Source organism: Larus michahellis, chromosome 1 (genome assembly GCF_964199755.1).
Source record: "Larus michahellis chromosome 1, bLarMic1.1, whole genome shotgun sequence".
Taxonomy (NCBI): domain Eukaryota; kingdom Metazoa; phylum Chordata; class Aves; order Charadriiformes; family Laridae; genus Larus; species Larus michahellis.
The window spans coordinates 67,813,312-67,837,057 of record NC_133896.1 but is presented as its reverse complement, the minus strand read 5'-3'; the positions used below and the strand labels follow the sequence as shown (position 1 = coordinate 67,837,057).

The following is a 23,746-nucleotide window of genomic DNA, read 5'->3' as shown; positions in this document are numbered from 1 at the left end:
AAATACCCATTTTATCTAGGCAAATCATTCAAATTAATTCCATCATTCAATGATTTGCTAGTGTCTGAGCCTAGTATTACAAAAACAAGACAAACAGTAGAAGGAGTATACACATACACACACCAAGCAGTCATTTTTTGAACGAGCAAAGTTGCTAGATGTAGCTAGAAACACTATGCACCACCTTTCCTACTGCATGTGTTACTGTCCATTTCAGGAATGCACTTCCAGGGCTTGCGTCAGCCCTTATCTGTGCATCCAGTTGGCTGTGATCACTGCTGAAGGAAAACCCACCAAGCTCCCAGTCCAAGAATATTAGCTCTCTATAAAATTAAGCTCTCTTAAGTCTTCCCGAGACATTTTTTCCAAGCGGCAAGTAGGAAGAAGGAAAGGCAGTCAAGACGCAGAACAATTAACTTCAGGTCTTACCTGCCCTTACGCCCCGATATTCAGGGGTTGCAAACATGTCCCATTGTGAGACAATTATGGCTGCGATGCCCAGGACACAAATCACAATCAAGTAGATGAAGCAAGGCTGAGGGTTGCAATAGAAGGAGTAGTACAGCCATGGTACAAAGCTGCCCATTATGAGAAGTGCAATGCCAGAATAGTCCAGCCTAGAAGGAAACAAAAAATCAGTTTGTTAAGAAATGTGAACCTCTGGAAGTCCTCATACCAACACTCTCTTCTTTAGTAGACCAACTGTCTACTTCTCACTGCAAAATGAAGTTATTCTCACCATTGCAACTTACTTCCTGACAGCAACTCTTCCACCAATGCCCTCCCACTGGATTACCTTGATAGCCAGCTAGTAAGGCCAGCCATCAGCAATACATACAGCAGCCTTTAGACCAAAGCTTTTTGAAGGAAACTCAGATTTAAGTTTCAGATAAGGAAAAAAGCAGCACAAGAGTCCTCTGAACACAAAAAGGGCACGCAGTATGTTGTGAGAGCACATCCAACACAAACACTTTAGTATCTGACAAGCGTGAGTTAGTCAGGCATCATCTCAAGTGACCACCGAGGAATAACGTCGCAACTTTTCAACCACGCTGTTTTCCTATGCACCAGTGAAGAAAAGAAATTCCTAATCACTGCTTTTTACCAAACTCTGAGTTAGTTTTTCAGTAGGGGATTTTAATTGCTGGGTTACTTTAGAGGCGGTCTTGCAGATTACACTATCCTAGATTGAGTAATCTTAGGAAATACGAGAGATTTAGCAACCAGTCGAAAAAGAACACGTAGTAAAACCAAAAGACCGAGACATCTTGATATACAACATAGAGCTGTCTTACATAAATTTAGGATTCAAAGCTACTCAGAATAGTTGAAATGAAAAGCAGTGACAGTTCCATTAAAAATTCAAAGTCCTGCATCTAAGCTCTAGGTGTATTACTTAAAGCAGCAAGATGCATGCACACGCCTGCCAAAGAGCAGAAAACGGAGGAGTTTTACAACTAAATCAATAGCACAAAAACTCATGCTGAAACAAACAATAATTAGAAGAAGCTGCATTGAATCTCTGCTCAACTCTGCTCTAAAGTACACACAGCCATGCAACGAACAACTCCTACACTGGGGCTCCAGGCATAATAAATCCCAACCCTGTTTTCCCACCTGTTTCCTATTTGGCCTACTCTGTCCTCTAGGCACTTACTTGGAGAAGAGCCGGGAAACACCTTCTGAGTGGCAATAAACTGTGTGGAAGAGCCATGAGAAGGAGAGGCAGAGTATAGCTCCCAAGAAGAACAATCCAACAACCACTTTCTCCTGCACTGGTGCTACAAAGGACATGTTTGGCCGGAACATGTAGAAGATTCCCAGACAAAGGAAGAACACGCATCCTGAAAAACAGTAAGGCAGGAAGATGTCAAGTTCATGCATACTGAAAGCTTTTATTTCTAAAACCATGACTTTAACATACAGGAGCACTAGACATAGGAACTATGTGACAATCAGCAGTATACATGCAGAGTAGTGTATTGCCCTACTTCAGTTATGCATTCCAACCACAGTTGTCTCAGACTGATGCAATACAGACTTGCATGGACTCTCTATTTTTTACTTGTTTTGCAGCATGCCTGACAACAAGTTGGACATTCTAGAACAATTAAAAAATGCATTGCAAAATGTAAAGAGAGAAGGGCATAGTTCAAAGAAACCCTTTCCCTTCAAGGCTCCTTGCAAATTGAAAACCACTCTTACAAGCTGCAACTTAAGTGTGTTCCTGTGGCAAGAAATGTGATCTCAATTAACATTTACACACTTGGGAAAAAATAATATCTACTGGTATTTATTAACGATCAGGGAATTTTTAATTCATTCGTTTGTATTGAATGCCATAATTAAGGAAGTCCCATCTGAGCCCAGTGGGATAAAAATTAAGAGAGGGGTACCAACCCATTAATTTAATAGGTTACTAATGGAATAATGCTGACCACCCCGCACCCCTTTTGGTCTTGCTCTCAAAGAGAAAAATGAAGCCAGTTAGCATTAGAGCAAGCTGAAAAATACCTAGAAGATGTGTCCAGATGTTACCAGTCTCTGTATGTATTCTGAAGATACTCTTGAAACAAGCCCGGAAGGAAGGCATGGGTGGTCTGTGTCCGTGCAACAGGTAGTCGTTGTCCTTCAGCCAGTCAGGCAGAACATCATGGGGAATGACTCTCCATCGTCCCTCCCATACCTAGAAGTTAGAAGATTTTAGTTAAATGCAGGGAATTGAGTTCCACTGATGTATGGCAAGTCAGAAAGCCCATATTAATGGAAGTGTTAATCTATGAGTACAGTAAACAGAAAAGGGCTGATGGGGCATCTCTGGGGAAAAGGCTTAACACTTGAAATATAATCCTTAAGTCACTGTTCCCTGTTATTTTCACATATCATCCTTTCCATTTAACTGAAGAAGCCTACACCTAGTTGTCTCCAAGAAATAAATAAGTAAGAGCCTGCTCTTCTAACCACATGCCAATCTATCTGCTAGTATTTGGGGCAGTCTAGCAGAAAGGCTACCCATCAGCACTAATATGGTCTAGAAGGCATGAAGTAGCAAGAGTCCAGTAAGAAGTGTCCAATCCCTTATCCAGGCTGGAAAAAAAAAATTGCTCCTGCACTCCCAAAACAAACACTGACATATCAGTTAAGGGCAACAGATCCATGACTCTCAATTCCATCACAGATTTCTTCTTTAAAGGGAGAGAGGCTGTTATGTGCACACATTTATTCTTGCAGCTGGTTCCAAATGAAAAGAAGTGTGCACAGGTGTTCTTAAACACTGCTTCAGTAACACAAGATACATGTAGTCTTCAGTTCGGCATCAGAAGCAGCACTGCCAAGCAGAGGGGTGTCAGGGAATTGCTTTATGTACCGGGGTTGTTTCTGCAGTGTTCCTTGGATTTGTCGTCTGGCTAGTAATACAGGAGCGAGCCTGAAGAATCCTGAAACACTAAGTTTAAAAAGCTACATTCTTATTTCAGTTTCAACAACAAGAATTCAGAGTTTTTAAGTCAATTCTCCACACTCCTTTATGGAAGTAAAACTAATCAGAATAACCAACCCAGTTAAAGACTGGGTTCTTAAATACATTAAACAAGAAAATAACTAGTTTACTTTGTGAACTAGAAATTTGAATTGAGGTAGGAACTGCAGGAGAGAATTCATTTTACACAGTCCACCTAAAGGCCATCTAAAAAGAGGGGGAAAGATGCATAGTAAAAAAAACAAAACAAAAACCAAACAAAACAAGCAACAAAACCACCCACAAAAGATGACCAAGTAACTACGGTCCCTCTGTAAAAACATCAAAGAATAGTTCATAAAACCAGAAGGAACTAGCATATAAAGGGGCAGCACTTCTTTCACCAAGTTAGGAGGGCCAGAGCCTCACGGCTCTAAGAAGTAGCAAAAATTGAGCCAAGGTCAGAAGTCAGAAAATCTACAATGGATTTACTTAGATACAGTTTAAACACAGACTTGTTTTCTTTTCAAGTAAGGGACAAAGCTTATTCTACAATAGATGCAAATGGTGCTGGAAAAGCAAAATATTTGCAAGTCTGAAGACACCTGGAAAAAGATGACCTTGTAAATTAAATTCCCTTGAACCAGAAGGCTCTTCTTCCACCTTGGACTCACAGGTGTTTCTCAAGAGAGACTCCTCAGTTGCATGGCCAGCTTTAGAGTCTCATTTGTAATCCCTATTGTTCCATGCTTTACAATTTATTAATTTATGACAGAATAAGATCCTGAGAAGCTGTAGCATTACTAGTTACAACAAATGATGCCCATTCAAGGATTGCATGTACCTGCTCTCCCTCACATTAGTAGTGCAGTTGCTGCAGGTATAGTCTGTTGCCCGCTGGAGCTTCCTAAAAAAGGAAACTACTTCAGCAGTTTCCACACACCCTTACCTTACACACAAATTCTTCCATTCTCTCCATAGCATGGTGGGCTTGTAGAAGAGGTGACATACCCATAAACCCTTCATCTTCTTGATGTGACTCATCATTGTGTTTATAATCTTCAGAACACTGTGGGGGAAAAAAAAAAATAGAGTAAATGCTTTGTAGAAAGATGAACAAAGAAAGGTGACATTGTTTTCCATACAAAACTATGATTCGAGGTCTTGGCAAATAAAGAAGTCGTCTTTCCTTGTACAGCTCTGAGGAAGGAATTAAAAAAAACAGCAAAAAGAATTTTACATTCTTAGGTATCTAAGAACAACTCATTTTTAATCCATTTTGCACATGTTTTCACCAGGTTTGGAAGAAAACAGCGTTCTTCTATAAGTTACGCTTCATTAAAGCCCAGATATGGAGTCTGAGGCTTGCAGCCTACCCACCGCTAGGGAAGGATTACTCCCTATTTTATGTTTCAATGTCACTATGCCTGCCTTAATGCCTCTGTAACATATCTGGCATTTTAGGATAATAAAAAGCAAGCCAAGGAGAGGAATCCATTTATCTTGTTATAAATGCTTCACCTCAATTTTTAGTTCAAATCTGAAGATCTATTCTGTTTAACTGACGCTTCTGTTCAGCTCATAATCCAGTAACAGACATTTAGTCATTTGTTTGACTTCCAAGATATTTCAGAAACTAGTATGAAACTTTTGCCAGTTAGACAAAGGCAAGTTATCAATCAAAAGCAATAACAGACATCAGAGTTTTAAGCAAAATTCAAATAAAGAGAAACATCCATATCCCCAAGGTGTACCAAGAGAATTATGAAAGCAAAACCAAAAAAAGCCAGGATATTCAGCTGGTACACATCACTAATAACTTTATAGGAACAAGATTTGGTAGTTTTCTACCCTATGTTGACTTATCACATCATCTACATATTATGATACACCCTAGCTTTCCATTTAGGAAAAAAGCAGGGGGGCCACAAAGGTTCTACATTCCTGTTTGCTTACTACAATGCTGATGGCCCATCAGAGACTCCACTCAACGCTTCAGCTTCCAAGGTAAACAAGCTTGAGAAAGCTAGAAAAGAGAGAATGAGCCTTTTGTACCCTTCAGGCTTGACGCAGAAAGCTGCCACGCACCTCGTGACCAAGCCAAGAAAGCCCCACAATCTGCATGGAGACTGGCCTCCTCCATATTACAAGCTACAACACTTTTTCCTCTCTCCTATTCCCCTATCAAGGTTAACAACTTTAAAAATCAAGATTACTTATCAATAAAGCCATCCAAAGTGACTGAGAATCTAGTATATAAATTCACATAATTTATCTATGAATTATTATCAGTAATGTTCAGGTTACTACCCTGAACTTTGAGTCCGAGATCAGATCCGGCTGCACATTTTTCCTATGTTACAGCTCTCTCCTTCGAGTAAGGCCGTACTAACTATTTCTGTCAACAAGTTAACAAAACAAGGTGCTTAAAACTTTTATCTTTTAATAAATAAAAGGAGACTTCTTCCAACCTACAGTGAGCTATTTAGACTCTTCAGTATTTTTGGGTTTTGAGAGAAATGACATGCTAACACTTGCTTTTGTACCCGAGGCTTGCAGTAGCCACTGAAGCTTCATCTTTCTAAGAGGTCCACCCCATTGTGTTCGTGACTTTATTCTGCTTATCCAGAATGCAGATCTCTGCTATGTAATACATAGTATACATCCTTTGTATGCTCTGTACTACCTCAGATTTGTCCACACTAGGACAACTTAATTGACCAAATGGATTTTTGTATGGAATCTGGGTCCCTTGCACTGCCTACTCACCTTCATTTATCATTCCAGTCAACACCCCGTCTGAGCAAGTCTGGGCAACAATTTTATATTTTATAGCAGATGAACAATATAAATACTGATCAGCTCTAGACAGATCCTAGAACAGTACAAGACAGTATTAAATCCACTCTCACTGCCTAAGTTACCCCATTAATTCTATTGAGAAAGGCATCAGGCAACATTGAGATGTAAATGGGTTTAATATCCTTCTAAAATAGGCACTTGTCCTCTTGGACCAGAAAGTATATTAATAAAAAACAAGTTTGGTTTCTGACTCAACAACATTCACTGACTTTATTTCCCACACTGTCAATTCTACTGGCTTTTTCTACTAATGGATGTCTCTGGTTAGGATTCTTAGTTTTCGATATTATAAATAATTAACTCAAGGTTATAGAAACATAAAATGATTTGGGTTGGAAGGGACCTTTAAAGATCATCTAGTCCAAGTCCCCTGCCATGGGGGGTCTGTATAAGACGCTCATGACAGTCTGCACAATCTCACAAATCAAAGACATCTTCAGTTTCCAAGAACACACCTTACAGAAAAGCAAGGCCAGTGTTTAAATTCCAGTGTACTTGCAAGAAGCACGGCTATGCCTTTTAGCTAGCCTAGAATTCCCTCCCCCAGCACCACACAATGACCAGCTAGAACAGGGTGAACAAGTTAGCAATCCTCAATTTACAAAACTTGGTGGACTGAAGGAAAAAAGGTCCCTTATGGAATCAAAGCCTGTATTCATTGCCTTCTGCCCAGTGACTCAAAGACAGAAAAATGTTCATTTCCCCCATTTCCACATACTCCCATTTCTAGGACGATAGGAAGGTTTAAATTTGAACAGACTGTAAAGCTCAAAGAGCACAGCTATTTATGAACTAGTCCAAACTCTTTGCATTTTGGCAATGTGCCTACAAACAAATCATTACTGAGCTGCTTTTAGTGATAGAAAAAATTCATACAGTCCAGATTATTGCCAGAAAATGGAATTGATTTTACTATCTCCTTCCTGCCCTTAAACTGCAAAATTAGCATTCAAGGAAAAAAATTGAAGCTCAGCTTCTTAGTCCTTTTCTTGCTAGAGAGGCAAAATGAGGTCTGTTCTGGAACATCCGTCCTCTCAACTCCTTCCCATAATGTCCCATTAGAAAGAACAGTAAACTGTGCTTCTTGGAAGCTGGAAATCTGTAGTTGGAGTGCAACACCAACACCCGTTTTCATTTGGAAATCTGAAGGAGTCTATTGACCTTCAATTCTTCAGGCAATGACTGAAGGGAAAAAAATACTGCTTTTTCTGTTCAGAAGGAATATTGTTGTAAAGTTTCCACTGTGATAAGTTCCTTTGTATTTTAGGATACCCACATTCTCTCTTCTTCGGCTGATCGTATCAGAAATTCAAGAATACTTCTAGAATATAACAACATAAGCAACCATATGCTGTAGGACCTGTTTTCAACTATTTCTAAATTCTGCCCACAGAATCACATTTGAAAGTGGGAAACACATTAGGTAAATAATCCCACTTGCTTAAGACCATGCAAGAAATGAGAGTCCAGAACAAAACTCAATACTCCCACATTTAATGCGGTATGGTATATCCTAAACCAACTATCTTCTTCCGGAATAGATTTTGCCTTTGTACTTTCTAGATCATTGGTCAAAAATGTTTTCACTCTTCTTATGTTTCAGATGTTCTTTTACGTCATCTAATTTACTTGATTTCTTTTAAAAGTAGTCTCAAATTTTGACTAAAGAATTCTGTGAGTATCTTGAAATTAAAATCCTCATTCACAAGCAAACGTTGCAATCATTGGCTGTCATTCTTCTGCTGCACATATGCAGCAATGCTTAGAACCAGTTTCATACAAATCAGAAATCATGGCTTCTGCATACTTACACTCTAGAGGGTCTGGACACTTATCTCTATGGAAATGCAAAACAATCCTTCCAATTTTAATCCTACCCCCTTTGCAAATTCATAGTGTTAAAGCTAACAATAAGCACAGTACATCTATGTAATGAGATGCAAATTATACAACAAAAGTATAAATGCATCCTGAGTTGAATAACGGTACCAGAGAATAACCTAAACCTGAAGGACAAGTGACAATGGCCAGAAGAAAATAGTTTTACAGGTTTATCGATATTCTCTTTATTTTGGAAGGTTTCCTAGATTATTTTGTGATAACAGTGATAAACAGGAAGGTAAGTGAAAGAGGTAGAAACCAGACTTTATTACATCACTTCGTAGAGTTCCAGGCAACACACTTCCAGGGACATATCTTCTAAACAAAAATTTCAGAGTATGCTTTGGTAGGAATGGAAAAGGTTCAATGCCAAAATCAAAACTTAGGTTTCTTGCTCTGAACCTTTAAGAGCCCAATTGCACAGTGCCCATCATTAAATTAGTTTATTTTAACATTAAAACCTCACTCTTTTATAGCAATGGCACAAAAGTTCGTAAAAGCAAGTTTACATTTAGTACAGGAATTTATTGCCTGAATAAGATACAAGAGAGTCAGATCACATAGCCAAAGACCCTGTTACAGACAAAACCGCAATAAAACCTGCTCTAGTAAATGCAATATACTGCTCTTGTCTACTACAACAGCTTATCCTTCTCACATAGATTAACAGGTTTTATAATATCGTCCTCAAGTCTGTTAACAGACATATTGTTTATTAATGCCCTTACTATAGAAAAGCCTGTCAGAAGTAGAGTCACAATGGTAGAAAAAGATTCCAGAAACCCTTTTCTCACTTTTCAGAAAGTTGTGCTCTCTGGACTTCAAGCAGTAAAAGTGTAGTTTCTTGAGGTCTATAGTTTCTTGAGGTCAGTTTAAAGATTTCTAGAAAGTTGGAGAGTTTGCACATGACTACTACTTGCACGGGTGACAAGCAAGCTCCTGTTCATCATTTCAGACTGCAATTTTACTAGAAAATGTCATCAATCTTCATGTCATCATGAATGTCAATCAATGTTCATTAGAGTGTGCAAACCGAAGCCTAAGTCAGACTTAAAAGAAACCACCAAAGAAGCTTACTCTGTCAAAAGTGGTCCTTTTCTCCCTCACTCCCATCTTCCTTTACGCTGCTTCTGGCACCCCTCTGATCCTTGGGTTGACCAGCTGATCCAATACTAATTTGGCAGAAATTACTCACAGTTTTGCTAGGTGAGCTTCCTATTAGAGAATAAAGTTGTTCCAGATAACCAAGGGATTTAAGGAACTCAAGCTACTAAAACAGAAATAAAGGGAATACCAGCTCCCATGTTGCTGAAATCCTCTACAGAATACTTTCTGTGGATCATGTTCAAGGCTAAGTTTCTTTTTGACACGTATCAGCTGGATGCCAAATGATCTCCAGTTCCCCTCTTCGTAGTGGTTATCAGTTAGAAAGGAGCCTAAGAACCTAGCTACGTATGGATTAAGGAAAGTTAAATGAATGATCACTTCAATAGGTTGCTGTATTCTCAAACCTTCCAGCAGCTTTCAGGATCGCGGTTCCAGAAATTTGACAGTTTTCATTGCTTGCATGTATGGTGTTTGATGCAGAACCAGAAGTATACATGTTAACCAGTAACACTAGTAACCGCAACATAAGTCTCCTAAAGCCCAGAAAGGGGCAAACTCTTCTGTGTTAGGGTTCCTTTACAGACAGAGTCATCACTCAGTTACTTGGAGCCTAACTGACTGCGCACATACCTATGTAGTATTAACATCTTGAGTTAATGAAGTCCCATGTCTCAAAGCTCAAATGTTCGCGATGCCAATTCACCATCAAGATGTCACCAGTGCCCTAAAGCTACCATCACAGGAATATCCAAAGCCTGATGCAGTCTGAATCTGTTATAATGTTCCTGTTGCTTCCTTCAGCTGCTCACAGATGCTCCCCCACTCTCTTCTTGATCTGTGTCCTGACAGAATTCTGCCTCGGTACAAACACATCATTGCAACACAAGCAAGATAGTTCAGGAAAAGGCAAATGTCTTGATTAACTATGACTCTGTACTTATACACAATTCTCTTCTTAAAATGCAACTTAGAAAACATATGTTGCTGCATTTACAATGTCACTGTTATCCCCCATATTAAACTGAAGTCACAAAGTCTAGACATGACTTGGAGTTTTTGCTCTAGTTTATCTTGATCTCATCAGATGAATGATTAATAGTGTTTAACATGACATTCAAGTCATTTAATGTTTCTTGGGGAAGCATGCCAGATTCAGTAACTCGAGCGCATTCAGCATAATGGCCAAGATATGTTCAAGGCTATAATATAAAAATGCTATTTTTCTAATCACAGTCCTATAACATCCTTTTCTGCTAGACAGATTGCTTCTTTCAGCAACTCCTCTGTGCCCCTTCTGTCAAATGACCTTTTATCAACCTGTCTTTCGTAAGGGGAAAGCAGCAATAGGTGGTGCCATGCCATTTCTCCTAAAAGCCTGTTGCCCATTTTTCAGAATTTCATCAGCTTATGTTCTTTGGATTATAAGTAATTAAGTGGAAAAGCACAGCACCTTAAAACTTTCCCTGACTTCCTCTAACTTCTGCACATACCAAGTTCTTTTAAAATAACCGCTTTGTCATTTAGAGTTTACATTCTCTCTTAATCTGACAGGTTTGTAAACATAGACACCGCAGTTTCCAAAAGGCTAACTACATTCGCCCTCTAAGCAGGGTGCGCATAGCTGTTTTTGCTGTCACGGGACCAAAAAAAGTCTTTCCTTAGTGCTGTGCCAAAGCCCCTTTCAGCCTATTGGTCAAAATGTTAAGTGCTTGAAGGTTCCTGGAGTTTAGTATTTTTCCTTTGTAGGTCACCTTCTTATAAAAGCTACACTCCATTTAATATAGCACTTGGAAACAGTTTTATACAACTGGTCATGGGTGACTGCTTGCTGGCACTCATTAAAAACAAGCACTAACATTTAGCAAATAGTCCTAGGACAAAGCCACGTTTTGGCTTCAGCAACCTTGCTAATACACCCTTATTAGAACTAGCTCCCTCATTAAATATCTTCAGATGAAAAGGGTTTGTTGGATCTCCAAGCAGTTGCAACTACTGATTTTCTGTCAATGCCCAGTATTTGACAAGGGCCAAAGACCTCACTGCCCACATGTGCTAATCAGTACACTTTAGAGAAAAACCTGTAGAAATTGCATCTACTACAGAAGATTCTCATGTGCCATTTTCTGCTCCTCTGTCACTGTTAATCCTGACAGCAGAAAAGGAAAACAAGCATGCTGGGCTTATGGAAAAAAAATGCTCTGTTAAAAAAAAAATAAACAAAGAGAGACTGAAAGCATACTGCTGAACTTCACAGAAGAGCAGAGTCAATCAATCTAAAATAGTTGGAGGAAGATGCAAGTTAACCCACCAATACAACACCATTTTCCCTTGTATCGCTGTGAAAGGCCGTCAGGTCCCCCATCGCTGCCCAAATCAGCCAGATATGATCTCCAAGAGAACAAAGGCAAAAACTGTGGAATCTAACCCTTGCCCAGGAAAACAGTTGTGCCAGTGAATTATAAACAAAACCACTCCCTCCCTCTCCTAGTTTCAACACACAGCACAGCAAGCCATGGTTACAAAACCAGCTGGCAGGCAGCAAGCGCAGCAGAGCACCAACCTTTCCCCTCTCTAAGATCTAAGACTGGCCAGACTCATAGGAGACAGTTGAACCCAGCTGCAACTCAACAAGCCATAAACTATTACAACTTTCTTGTTGATTCACATGAGAGTTTTCTGAGAGAGAGCACAGACGGAGACGTGGCCATCTCCCACAGTTAGCAGCCTTCTGGGCAGAATATTGTCTACTCATGGTTGACTAGGTCACCAGTTTGTCTTTTCTGCAGACATTCAAGATCTAAAAGCCTTTTAATAAGCCAGGCACATCAACTGTCAGTGAAGGATGCATTAGCATCTGACCAACTCAAGCCTGTGGAGCCTGGAAACAAATCTCCATAGATGTATCACATCTTCATACTGTTTAAGTGCAAATACTTGGAGATATTCCGCTCTGTGCATCCAAAAATGCTTTACTGCACAAAAAAGAGGCATATTTGTAAGGAAAGGTACTAGATTTAAGCACTTAGTTCAGTGACTAGCTAGCAGTCTGAGTAAAATACGCATTACTTCCAGTGCTTAGAACAAGTGAAGGAAAAATTCAGATGTTAAGATCTTTTGATCTGAGGCAAAATGCCAATTCACATGCTTTCATAGAAATAACATTCCTTCCCAAGAGCTGCAAAAATGGATGAAAGGAAGAGGTGATAAAAAGTCTACAGAACAACAAGTTTTGAACATAATCTGCTTTAAAACCAAAGCGAATGTGTTTTAGTGGGCCCTCAAATTGTTATGCCAGGCCTCTCCCATACCCCCTCAGAAGACAACCTCTACCAACAAAACCTGAACGCAATGCAGGAAAAAGGCAAATAGAGAAGCAGATGCCAAGTTTTTCCAAGTCCCAGGAGTAAAATGCTAGATTGAAAATAAAGCTAAACGGTTTCAAACTGAGCAAGAAGCTTGCAAGTAAATCAATAAAGAAAAAAAAATTTAAGGCAATCAGAATTTATGAATATTAACTCCAGAAAGACTATTCTTAAGGGTCAAATGTCTACCTTTGGCTTGCTGTTCAAGACTTCACCTAGATCTGATTCACTCAGATAGCATGCACCATAAAGACAAGTTGGGAATTCCAGAAATTAAATGCATCCTTCTGTCAATACCAAAACTATTTTTGTATCTATTTTTGTAGATAATGTGTAAACAATTCTGTAACAGAAAAGGCTTTGAGTACATTCTACGATTCAAGTTAAAAGCCTCGAGTTATTTGCTCATCTTCCAATTATTCTAAAACTTTTCTTTTGTACATGAAAATCTGTTACATCCTTCTGTCTCCCTCCTTCAAGTCACTTTGGTATTTACGCTCTAGAAAGACTCTTGTAGCTACATGCAGGTATCGTGAAATTTGCCAGAGATCAAGTAAATTCCACTTGAAGTCAAAACTCACACTCCCTGAAAAACAATCCAGATGAGTATTTGCCCAAATTTCTTCTGGCTGTTCAGATGACTTCAGAGCTACGCGTATCTCCTCCCAAACCTTTACTCTATGTCATCAAACACTTCAGAGCAACAGGTCTCCACTTCACAGGTGCATTTCGGTGCCACACAGAACAACTGCACAAGGCAGCTCAACTGCGTGAAAGGAATCACCATTCAGGAAGACTGAAGCCCGATGACTGGAATAAAGGCAAAGAATATGGTTCTTTTGTTTGCCTCCTGTCACTGACAGGTTAAAGTATTAAAGGAAAGAGTCAAGCACAGGTTTTTAGGGCTGCATAAAGAGCCCATTCACCAGGTTATAAGAAGTCCCATGCATTTGATTGTGTCAGCTAACAAAGCCACAATAAGAGAGATTTCTTTAGGAAATATCACTGCTGGAATTACAAAGGCAGTTGAGACAGAGAAACACCAGGAGAGGAGAAAAGATTATGTCCCAAAGGCTAGACAATCCAGCGTGCTACAGGAGGGAAGCACCTGCTGAAAAATGCCTTATCAGCACATAACACAGCACACGTGAACTAGAGAAAGGAAAAAAGTTTAAACTGTTGAAAGAAAGACTTCTGCAGTTTGCCTGATCCTTTTCTCACCACCAAATCCTTAACGTTCAGATAAATGGTCATTATTTCTAAACATCACAGAAGGTACACCACTCATCTGCTATTAGACTAATTGCATGTTTAAACAAGATCACAAGATGCATATCTATTCTTTGGAACAGATACTTCGAAGAAGGGATAATCTATGAACATATATGTACTATAGGAGAGAACACAGAGTTATGGGATAAAATACAGACTAAGAGGTCCAGGTGGAAAAGGATACTGATTTTATATCATCCATATCTTCTTATAGGCATCATTATCAAACTGGTAGATTAACAGCACTGACAGAAGGATGCAGTTGCTTTGTTATTATTTTGGATAAGAATGCTCACTACAGCTAGTAAATCTTTGCTACATGTATTCAGTGAACACCACAATTTACAGGAAGTAGGATCTTTAACATAATTTTTAAGTTCACAGCTATGCAACCACCCAGACAGGCTACTGGTGCCAGGGACAGAGACCTCAAAAAAAACTTTTAGGACTAAATTTGTTTTCTTAATACCGCCTTAAGTTTTTTTCCATGAAGATGCTTTATTTCGAAAGAGGACCAATATTTTGGCCCATCAAAATTAGAAATAGATAGTATACAATGCAAGCTGTGAGGGAGATGGAAAATAATTTTGAACAATACAATGGTATGTTTCCACACACCTCCTTAGAAAAGACGATCAAAATAATTAAACAAATCCAACTACTACCTCTTAAGAGCTCAGACTGCTTCCTCCTACTACAAGTAGAGCAGAAAGTGGATATACAAGTAGACAGAGTGAAAGGAATCTTGTATAGTAGTTTGGGGCAGGTTTTATATAAATAAAGGAGCTGCAATGATATAGATAGGTTAATAGGAGGCAACAGGAAACGCATACAATGCAATATTATCACAGGATAAAAATACACACATTTTTACACTAATACCTCATCTCAGGCCCAGTAATTTTTGGGGAAGTATCACATCTATATTATGATATTCAAGAAAGGTAATGCGCACTTGCAGCCCAGAAAGCCAACCACATCCTGGGCTGCATCAAAAGAAGCATTGCCAGCAGGTCAAGGGAGATGATTCTGCCTCTCTACTCTGCTCTGGTGAGACCCCACCTGGAGTACTGCGTCCAGCTCTGGAGCCCTCAGCACATGAAGGACATGGACCTGTTGGAACAGGTCCAACGGAGGGCCACGAAGATGACCAGAGAGCTGGAGCACCTATGCTATGAGGACAGGCTGAGAGAGTTGGGGTTGTTCAGCCTGGAGAAGAAAAGGTCCCGAGAAGACGTTATAGCAGCCTTCTAGTACCTAAAGGGGGCCTACAGGAAGGATGGGGAGGGACTCTTTATCAGGGAGTGTCATGACAGGACATGGGGTAACACTTTCAAACTGAAGGAGGGGAGATTTACACTGGATATCAGAAAGAAATTCTTTACTGTAAGGGTGGTGAGGTACTGGAACAGGTTGCCCAGGGAGGCTGTGGATGCCCCATCCCTGGAAGTGTTCAAGGCCAGGCTGAATGAGGCTTTGAGCAACCTGGTCTAGTGGGAGGTGTCCCTGCCCATGGCAGGGGGACTGGAACTAGATGATCTTTAAGGTCCTTTCCAACCAAAACCATTCTATGATTCTATGATAAAGCCAATATGATTAGCTTGTCATATGAAGCATTTAAAAGCATTTTGAATGACCATGGTGGTTCTACCATCAAGATACTACGTAGCTCTCATGCTTGTGTGCCCAAGTACTACTGCAAACTATGGAAGACCAATAACCTTATATTACTACTATCTAAAAAAGAGCTTCTTCAAAACCAGAGGAAAATCATGCTTTTGCACTAATAAGTCATCTCTACTGAGGCAGATGCGCATAGCCAGAATGTACTGTAGAGCAAAAAAAGTGAATCCTAGCTGGCATTTGAGTAACAGCTGTGCTGAGGCTTACACAAAACAGAGGAAGATATATAGTGTAATGTTTTTTCCACATTATTTAGAACACGGCAGTATGTCACATAATAAAGGCCATTTTGCAAGCTAATATTGGTACTTTTGACAGCAGAGTGTTTTGGGATGCTCTAGCCAAAGCATCAAGTATTCAACCTTTTAAGAAGAAAAAAATTTAAGGAAATCACAATATCAAAAAACAAGAAGTCACAGAGGAAAGGAATAAAAGTCTAGGATGAAAAAAGTCAAAAATGCAGGAGGCCATATACCACACAGAAAGTGATGCGGTTCAAAACAGAACAGCAAGGCCCAAACGGCAAAAACAAATTTCTGTGGCAGCATTTTAAGAGACTGGGAAAGAGTGAAGACATCAAATACAAGAAAGCTAAATAATTGTAGTGAGCCAAAACACATACTTTTGTCATAAGGATGAAAGCAACCAAAAAAAACTAAAAAGGACTAACACATGCTAAGAATACCTGAAAAAGCCAAAGACAGAGTGAGAGTACTTTAACCATTTTAATTCCAAAATTCTAAAATTAAACAGTTTGACTCATCCAAATAATTTCTGTTTAGCTAAGCAAATGTACAGAAAGAATTACAGGCCATAATCAGTTATGGGCTTTTACTTTGGGCTATTCCATCTTCAGGCAACAGGTAACACACATTATTCAACCAGGAAAGTCAGAGACAAGAATGAAAACAGCCTTCAAAAAAAAAAAAGATGATCCCAAACACACTGTCAGATAAACATATATATGTTCAAATTATCTGTTAGTACAACTCGATTTTTCTTTTTTCTAACCTTAGCAAGTTCAGCTATTGGCTAACACTTTGCACCTTATACACATGCTTTAGAACCTTTCATATAATGCAAAGAAAAGGACTCTGGGCATTTCCTGTTACCATGATTCTTAGAATGTCCTATAGAACTTTCAGCAGCGTACAACCTGCAGTGAGCGCATTGGCTTGTCTTACTAGCCGTGAGCATTTGCTAGGACTTTTCATTACAAGAACACTTGAAACTAAATTCAGTAAGAGCTCAAACTAATCAAGTTAAGACAGCCTGATACAGGTTTTCATGTCAGCTGAACCATGACAGAGGTCCATGCACACACCCAGAATCTGTGACAAATGCAATTACAGGAACTGCCCAACTCTTCTTCATTGCAGGCTACATTAAGTAGCATCAGCATGTTTTTGCTGCTGGCTAAAACCACACAGTTGCCATAGCTGAGCTGATACAGTAAACTCATTAAGCCATGTTAAATTTAATAGTGAGCCTAAGCTGAATACCTCTTCCACTTAACTATGCTGATACTCATCTGTATATGTCCTGGGAGAAGCATTAATTGCAGTTCTGAAACTCTCTAACCAGAAGGTACTTTTGTCCAATGCTTGGAGACATTACCTGCATACAACACTTAAACTGTACAACGTTTCTGCAGCGTGTCATGTCTGCTAAAATTTACAAAGGCTCATGCACGAAATGTTCAAAACCATTGCCACTGGCTCAGGAAATCTGTCAGCCACCAATTACTAAAGGCTGGGAGAGTGTCCTAGGGGAGTAACACAACGTGCTTCCTCATCCTTGAGCTCTTCCTTATGAGTCTGTTTCTGGCTACTATCTGAGATAGGGTATTGCACACTGTGGATGTCTGGTCTAATGCAGTACAGCCATTCTTCCAACCAGAATGCTTGCAAACAAATTTCTCTGTCCTAATCTCTAAAACACCAGCAATTAGCCAAGGTCCAGATTCCATTCAGCCAGAGTCAACATATCTTCTCCTTTCACCTACAATTAATTGGAAGGTACAGAACAAAAATCTTTTGCTATGAGCAGCGTCTCAGCAGAGAACAAACCACTATGAGTCCTGTTTCTTTGAGGGGGGAATAAAAAAATATAAAGCTGGTAAACTTACACTTATGCCCTGTCTTATCACCCAGGTTCCCATACATTCAACTGAATATTTCTGGCATCTTCCTTATTTTATTACAATTATTTAGCAGGCACAAAGAGGTTGTTGGCTTACGGTTCACATTTCTGGAACTTACTTCAAGCACTGAGCACTTATGTCAAAACTCATTTTTCATAGCAAACCTAACAGATAATCACATAACTTACACTTTCCTGGTCAGAAGACAGAGGTGGCTCCACTAAAAGAAGCCTCTGCTCAGAGTTGTCCTCTTCAAAGGCTGCCTGTGTTGTTGCGGTGTCAGACATGTGTCTTTTTCTGAGCCGTAGACCTGGCTCTGGAGAACCAGCATTATCGAGTTCCGTTAGTTCATTCATGAGATGCTGGGAGCCTTCTCAAATATTCTTCTTCCTCTTGGTTCGGTTTGTCTGATTATGTGTTCGCTCTGAAAGACAAGCAGTTTGTGTAACTAAACCAAAGTTAAAAACTAGTGTGTAAGAATTGGCTGAAAGAAGAGCATGCTTAAAAGCTACCAAACAACTACAACAACTGCTTTTATATGTGCGCAGACTCCCACAGGATCAATTATACAGATTTCTACACTGTTGAGCAATGAATTCTCATCTTGTGACCACTAATACTTTCATATCCTAACAGAGGTTACAGACAATTTTGAAAGACAACAGAAAGTGAGCTCCATAAAACAGTAAATTCACAGTGATGTTTTTGTACATTTTTACTTTTACAAAGTTGTAGACACTGGAATGTTAATACTATTTACAAATAAACTACTTATCACAGACACTATAATTATCAGCTTTTTGTGGGTATGAAGCTCATTTCAAGGTTTTATCAGGACAAGGACACTGGTACAGCTGCTTGGGTAGCAGCAAGCAAGCAGCGTTTATGCAGCAACTGACTTTAGAGAGACTGCAAGGCGGGCAGTAGTACTTACAGTGATTATGTTTCCCTTGCATAAATTAACGTGTTCAGAATTGCTGCTAGAAATGGGTCTGTACCTTTACTTGTGTAAGTATTTAGGCCAGACAGACTTAAAAAACACCGTTCATTCCATCCCAGCAAGCATAAATAGATAATTGCCATAGAAAACCATAACCCATACTTTCTACTCAGAAGAGTAACTATATTTTACAATTAGGACACTGCAAAAAGGACTTGGGGTAAGTTTAACTCAAGATGCTGAAGATTAATTAAATTCGCAGAACTTTGCCTAATGACAACCTGTTAATCCAAGCCCTCACTGGTTACCTATTTATCTTGTACATCACTGTGTGGTGACTTTAATAGCCAGTCAACAGACACTTGGTTGACACTGGTTGCCTTGGGAGGCACAGCAGCCAGAGCACGTTGAAATCAGAGCACCAGAAGTCATCACAATGAATTAGCACTCAGCTGAGGCTTCAGAATCACTTTGAATGTGAATCTATTCATTTTGTACTAATCACTTGGTGTCATTCTATTACTGTAGCATATAAGTACTTAGATGTGACTAACACATAACATTAAGATAACCCATCTAACAAGTTTTAACTTGCCAGGGTGCATAATTAGATTGGAATTTTAGTGCCCAATAAAATACACTGAACTTTGTCATAACATAGGAGAGGAAATTAAAAATATAAGATGGAGGATTGATATTGGTGATCTTGTAAGAAAATGTCACCTCCAAAAAGCCAATAATAATGTACTCCTTCCTTTCAGGGACTAATCTCATTTATATATGATCACTGCAAGCTAATTCTCAGCTCTGACAAACATGCTATAGTTAATTTTGCTGCAGCAGTTTGTAATGTTATATCCCCTCAGCTGCCTGGCAATCCCCAGAAGAGAGAGCTGCTAATGAGCAGGCAATAGACTTTGCAGAACTAAATGATAGCTCAGTCATCCAGGTTCAGTATGGCACACTGCTTTAATCACCCAAGAAGGTAAACTGAACAATATGCCAGCAGAGCAGATGGTATGCCCAACCTTCCTGCTAACTCTACTACAGAGTCAGTAACCCCCATCTGAGGGGTAACATCTAAAATGGCCACAGGCGTTTGCTTGGTAAACACAAGAGCCACAGAACTATAACCCCATGAAAATTAAGGCAAGGTTTAACAACATTATACAGGAAGCCCAAAAAAAAAAAAAGAAGTTGAGCAAGTAGCTTTTAAAACCAAGAACAAATATTTAGAAAGCCACAGAACAACTGAAATCTTCACTGTTTTTGTCCTATTTCAAGCAGCCAATTCACAATTCTATTTTTATGCAAGAAACATGAAGACATCATCACATTGCCATTTGGCAAAACTGATCTAGGGAAGAAAGAAAAGAGTATGCAATGAGAACTACAGTTTAAAGTGAAATTGATTGGGTGCCTTAGTTTAAAAGGCTACTGAAATTAGTCTCTTATAAGTTAAGCACACTGTACCAATTTGAAGCTGTAGCTAAAACCAAAAAAATACAAGTAAGCAGAACAGCTGTTTGTAAGCAACAGTTACAAACACACATCCCTACCACAAAACATTTCCACACAACATTTCAAACTGGTAGTTAGTCGAAACAGCCATAGTTAGTTTCAACAATTTTTTAATTTGCATTAGATATTTAACCAGCAAGTTTTACCAGTTTTTCTTTCTGCCAGCTTTAAGCAATTGAATTGCCATTGTGCGCTGCATTACCTGCTATATTGCCTAAGAGCATGCCCTTATATCACCTCTACGACATCATGGGAGCAATGCTCAGAGGCATGGTAACAACCAACACAACTGGCTTAACCACACTTGGCCAAGATGCTTTTGCTAAAGTTCTTCTAGTAGAAGAAGATACAAGAATGCCAAGAGACTTCTTAAATCAGGCCTTGAAGATTTACTAGCACTCGCTGCCAAGCGATCACTAAGGTTAAAAATAAAAGATGCATTTCACCTCCAGCGAGTGAGATTTGCATTCGGCAGAGTTGAACTTTAGAGCTCTGCATAAACAGAAGTCGTCGCTTCTTGAAATTACAGGGGAATTGCTCAATGAACTAAGATGTTTCCACGTTGTCCTTCATGCAGGATCCTTTCAGTGCTAAATATGCGCACCCTTACTGAGCAGGTAAAGATAAGCAAGCCGAAAGACAGTCCAAAAGCATCACTACTGGTTTTTAGTCCTTTTTAAAAAATGTACTACGAAAGCCGAAAACACATGCCTGAACGCAACATAGAGTTGACAACAGAACAATGCTAATAGTCAAAACTATTTATTCACAAGTAAAAGCAAGCAGTCTGAGATTATGAACAGGAAAGCCATAGACGGTCTTTAATTTCTACTATAAATTTCACAGTTCAAGTGAAGGGTTTGAATGACTAGGACGACCTTTTCCTAAGAAAATGGTAAGTCTAAGTATGGTCAGTAGCATCTAGTCAGAAGATGATGGTTGAAACATAGTTTATGAAAAGACTTGTTGCCCCATTCTCTCTCTAAGACTGGGTAGCCCATGAAAACAAAAACTGTAAGATGGAAAGCTATAGAATACTTGAGGTCTTGGAAGCAATTGTTTTGTTTCACTGAGATTATAAGTCTTATATTTAAGTCCTTTAGCTTCTTTGCAGCATGAAACAAACAAACTTTAAGTTAACTTCCATTTAAATCGGATGTTGCCATGTACAACTTAAAATCTCCTTTATGATCGCATATATAATAAGCATAACATCAGCATCTAGATCAGGTGGTGAGTTCCTGCTGTGTTTAAAATCAGCTGAGAAGAGCATCTACAGAGTTTGGTTTGTTGGGGTTTTCTTTAATATAGAAAACTTCTAAAGGCTAAGACAGCTTCTAGAAAGGACCTACCAGTTTAATAGAATCATAATTCTAAACACAGCCTATAACAAGAAACATAGCAAACCATTAGTCAACCTTATCAACTTAACGTGGTGGCTTCTACCAGCACACAACCTACAAAGCCTAAGTGGTCATCACTCCCAGCTGCCCACTCCACCCCAGGTCAGAAGTCAACCTCACAGCAAGGAGAGTCAGTGCCAGTTTTAAGCTGTAGACAAATACTTGTCATCTTTCTGAAAACAGAATCAGAAGGCAAAACTATTTCAGCAGTTCACTGCAATTGTGTAATGTCAGAGAAGTCAACACAAATCCACAATTACAGAGCATGTTTAGGGCACTGTTTCACTCCTGAAGATGACAGGGAAAGAGTATTTACACAAACTTAAGCACCACAGGTTGATGCTGCTATACTTTGTAAGATCTTCCCAAATATTGCCCAGAATAAGTGATACAAGGATAAGTGATACAATCCTTCTAACCTCACAGAATTCACCTGGCACAAGGACTGGTTTTCTACTTAAGCTAAAGCTAAACAATGCCAACACAGTAACAAAGTAAAAGAAAGCACGCTGAGGGTAATATTTGTAGTTAAATGTAACCCCCTTTTACGGGCAAAACACAGTCCCAGATGGTCAGACTACCCCTCACTACCCCTAAGCAAAGCAATCTCTCCAGCATCTAGCTCTTTCCCAGTATGTTCCTCCTATAAGCAGCACAGGAATGATCCCTTCTGTCTGTAGCTGGTATTTGGAAGAAGAATGAAAGTGGCATCCTCCTCCATTCCCCTCTCATTGATCAACAGACTTCTGATAGAAACTTTCCTGTTCAGGGCAATGGCATCCACTGTATGCTCTTTCCTTGCTCATCTTCTTCAAAGCATCCCTTAAAGAAGCATAAGCAATGTACGCACAGTGGACAAAGCTTCATGAAATTAGCTCATCCTCCCTAACAGGGCTTAGTTATTGAAAGAACAAAAGGCCATCGTGAAAATTTCATGCTACATTGTTTCTCAGAATATTCATTAATAGTCAGTGAAGGGCTCAAGTGCCTAAAAAGTCTCATAAGAGATATTATCTCAATCTACCAATTTTGCCTTGCCTGTGTCCACATACCATCACAGCTACAACAGCATCACTAGTTGGCTAGCTACATCCACACCAGTAGAATGGCAAAGATAACTGAATAGTAAACACCTATGGGTTGAATACCAAATCCAACATTGTTTAGACTAGGCCTCGGTAACACAATAGGCACAACTCCATTTCCAGAACTGTCAGCACAGGTACAAATGGCAAAGTACTTCTAATATCTTTTGCCAATGAAACAGTTGATTCTGTGGCTACCTTGACTGAAACAAGGTATACTAAACAAAATGTAGCTTTCTTGGCATATTGTATTTCTACTATTATCTCCTGGTAGAGAGGTTCTGTCACAAGTAGTCCCTCCCAAATGGGATAGTAACACCAACAGTATTCATTAACATCACACAAAAGCTTAAATTATTCTCAGGTGACAGTGGAATCATCCTGTCACCCATCTGGTTGCCTTACTCCCTAGCACCAGCACTGGTCCTCAAGTGAGTTCGCCAACAGTGAGCTGTTGGCAAGGTGTTGGGTGTTGCGTTTTGGGGTTTGGTTGTTGTTTTTTTTTCAGGGTCAGATGTCACCTTTGACTTTCTGCCTACACAGCACTCTGATCCATTTACCAAGGAAATCAGGTAAGCACCAGTGCCAATGCAAGGCAGGCGTGTAGAGCTTGGGTAGGGGAAAGAGGAAGCTGGACAGCAAGTGCTGCGTCACATAAGTTATGACTGCCGTCGAGTGTCACCCATACGTGTGGCCTAACTAACCCATGCTGAGTCACATTAACTATATGGAGTATCTACTGGCTGGGTGCTTTTTTCCTTATGCATAGAGCAAAGCAGAAGAGATAAGAAATCCATACATTTTAAGTAGCTTTGTGAATTGTCCCTAAGTTAGAAGGCCACAGCTAAAAAGTTAACAAAACAGTAACATAAAAAGATTCAAGAGTATAACTTGAAATAAGGGACTTTTATCCTTTTTTTTTTTAAAAAAAAAAAAACCTTAAGAGTCTTTCAACGATTGAGGCATCTTTTACAGTTAAGGAGTTAAACACCCACAGCAACATTCCAAGTGTTTTCCAAAACTACAGTCA

General features: G+C 39.4%; 1 protein-coding gene across 1 annotated transcript in view; it reads right to left on the bottom strand.

Moving 5' to 3' along the window:
• Positions 1 to 23,746, bottom strand: part of ADIPOR2 (adiponectin receptor 2) — a 46,587-nt gene that overhangs the window by 5,278 nt on the left and 17,563 nt on the right. Inside the window, exons 2-6 of the mRNA XM_074584247.1 lie at positions 17,956 to 18,191; positions 4,407 to 4,526; positions 2,515 to 2,686; positions 1,658 to 1,844; positions 430 to 617 (exon numbers count right to left, since the gene is read on the bottom strand). Coding sequence (XP_074440348.1) covers positions 430 to 617; positions 1,658 to 1,844; positions 2,515 to 2,686; positions 4,407 to 4,526; positions 17,956 to 18,123 — 835 coding nt within the window. The 5' untranslated portion in view covers positions 18,124 to 18,191. The remainder of the gene's footprint in view (positions 1 to 429; positions 618 to 1,657; positions 1,845 to 2,514; positions 2,687 to 4,406; positions 4,527 to 17,955; positions 18,192 to 23,746) is intronic.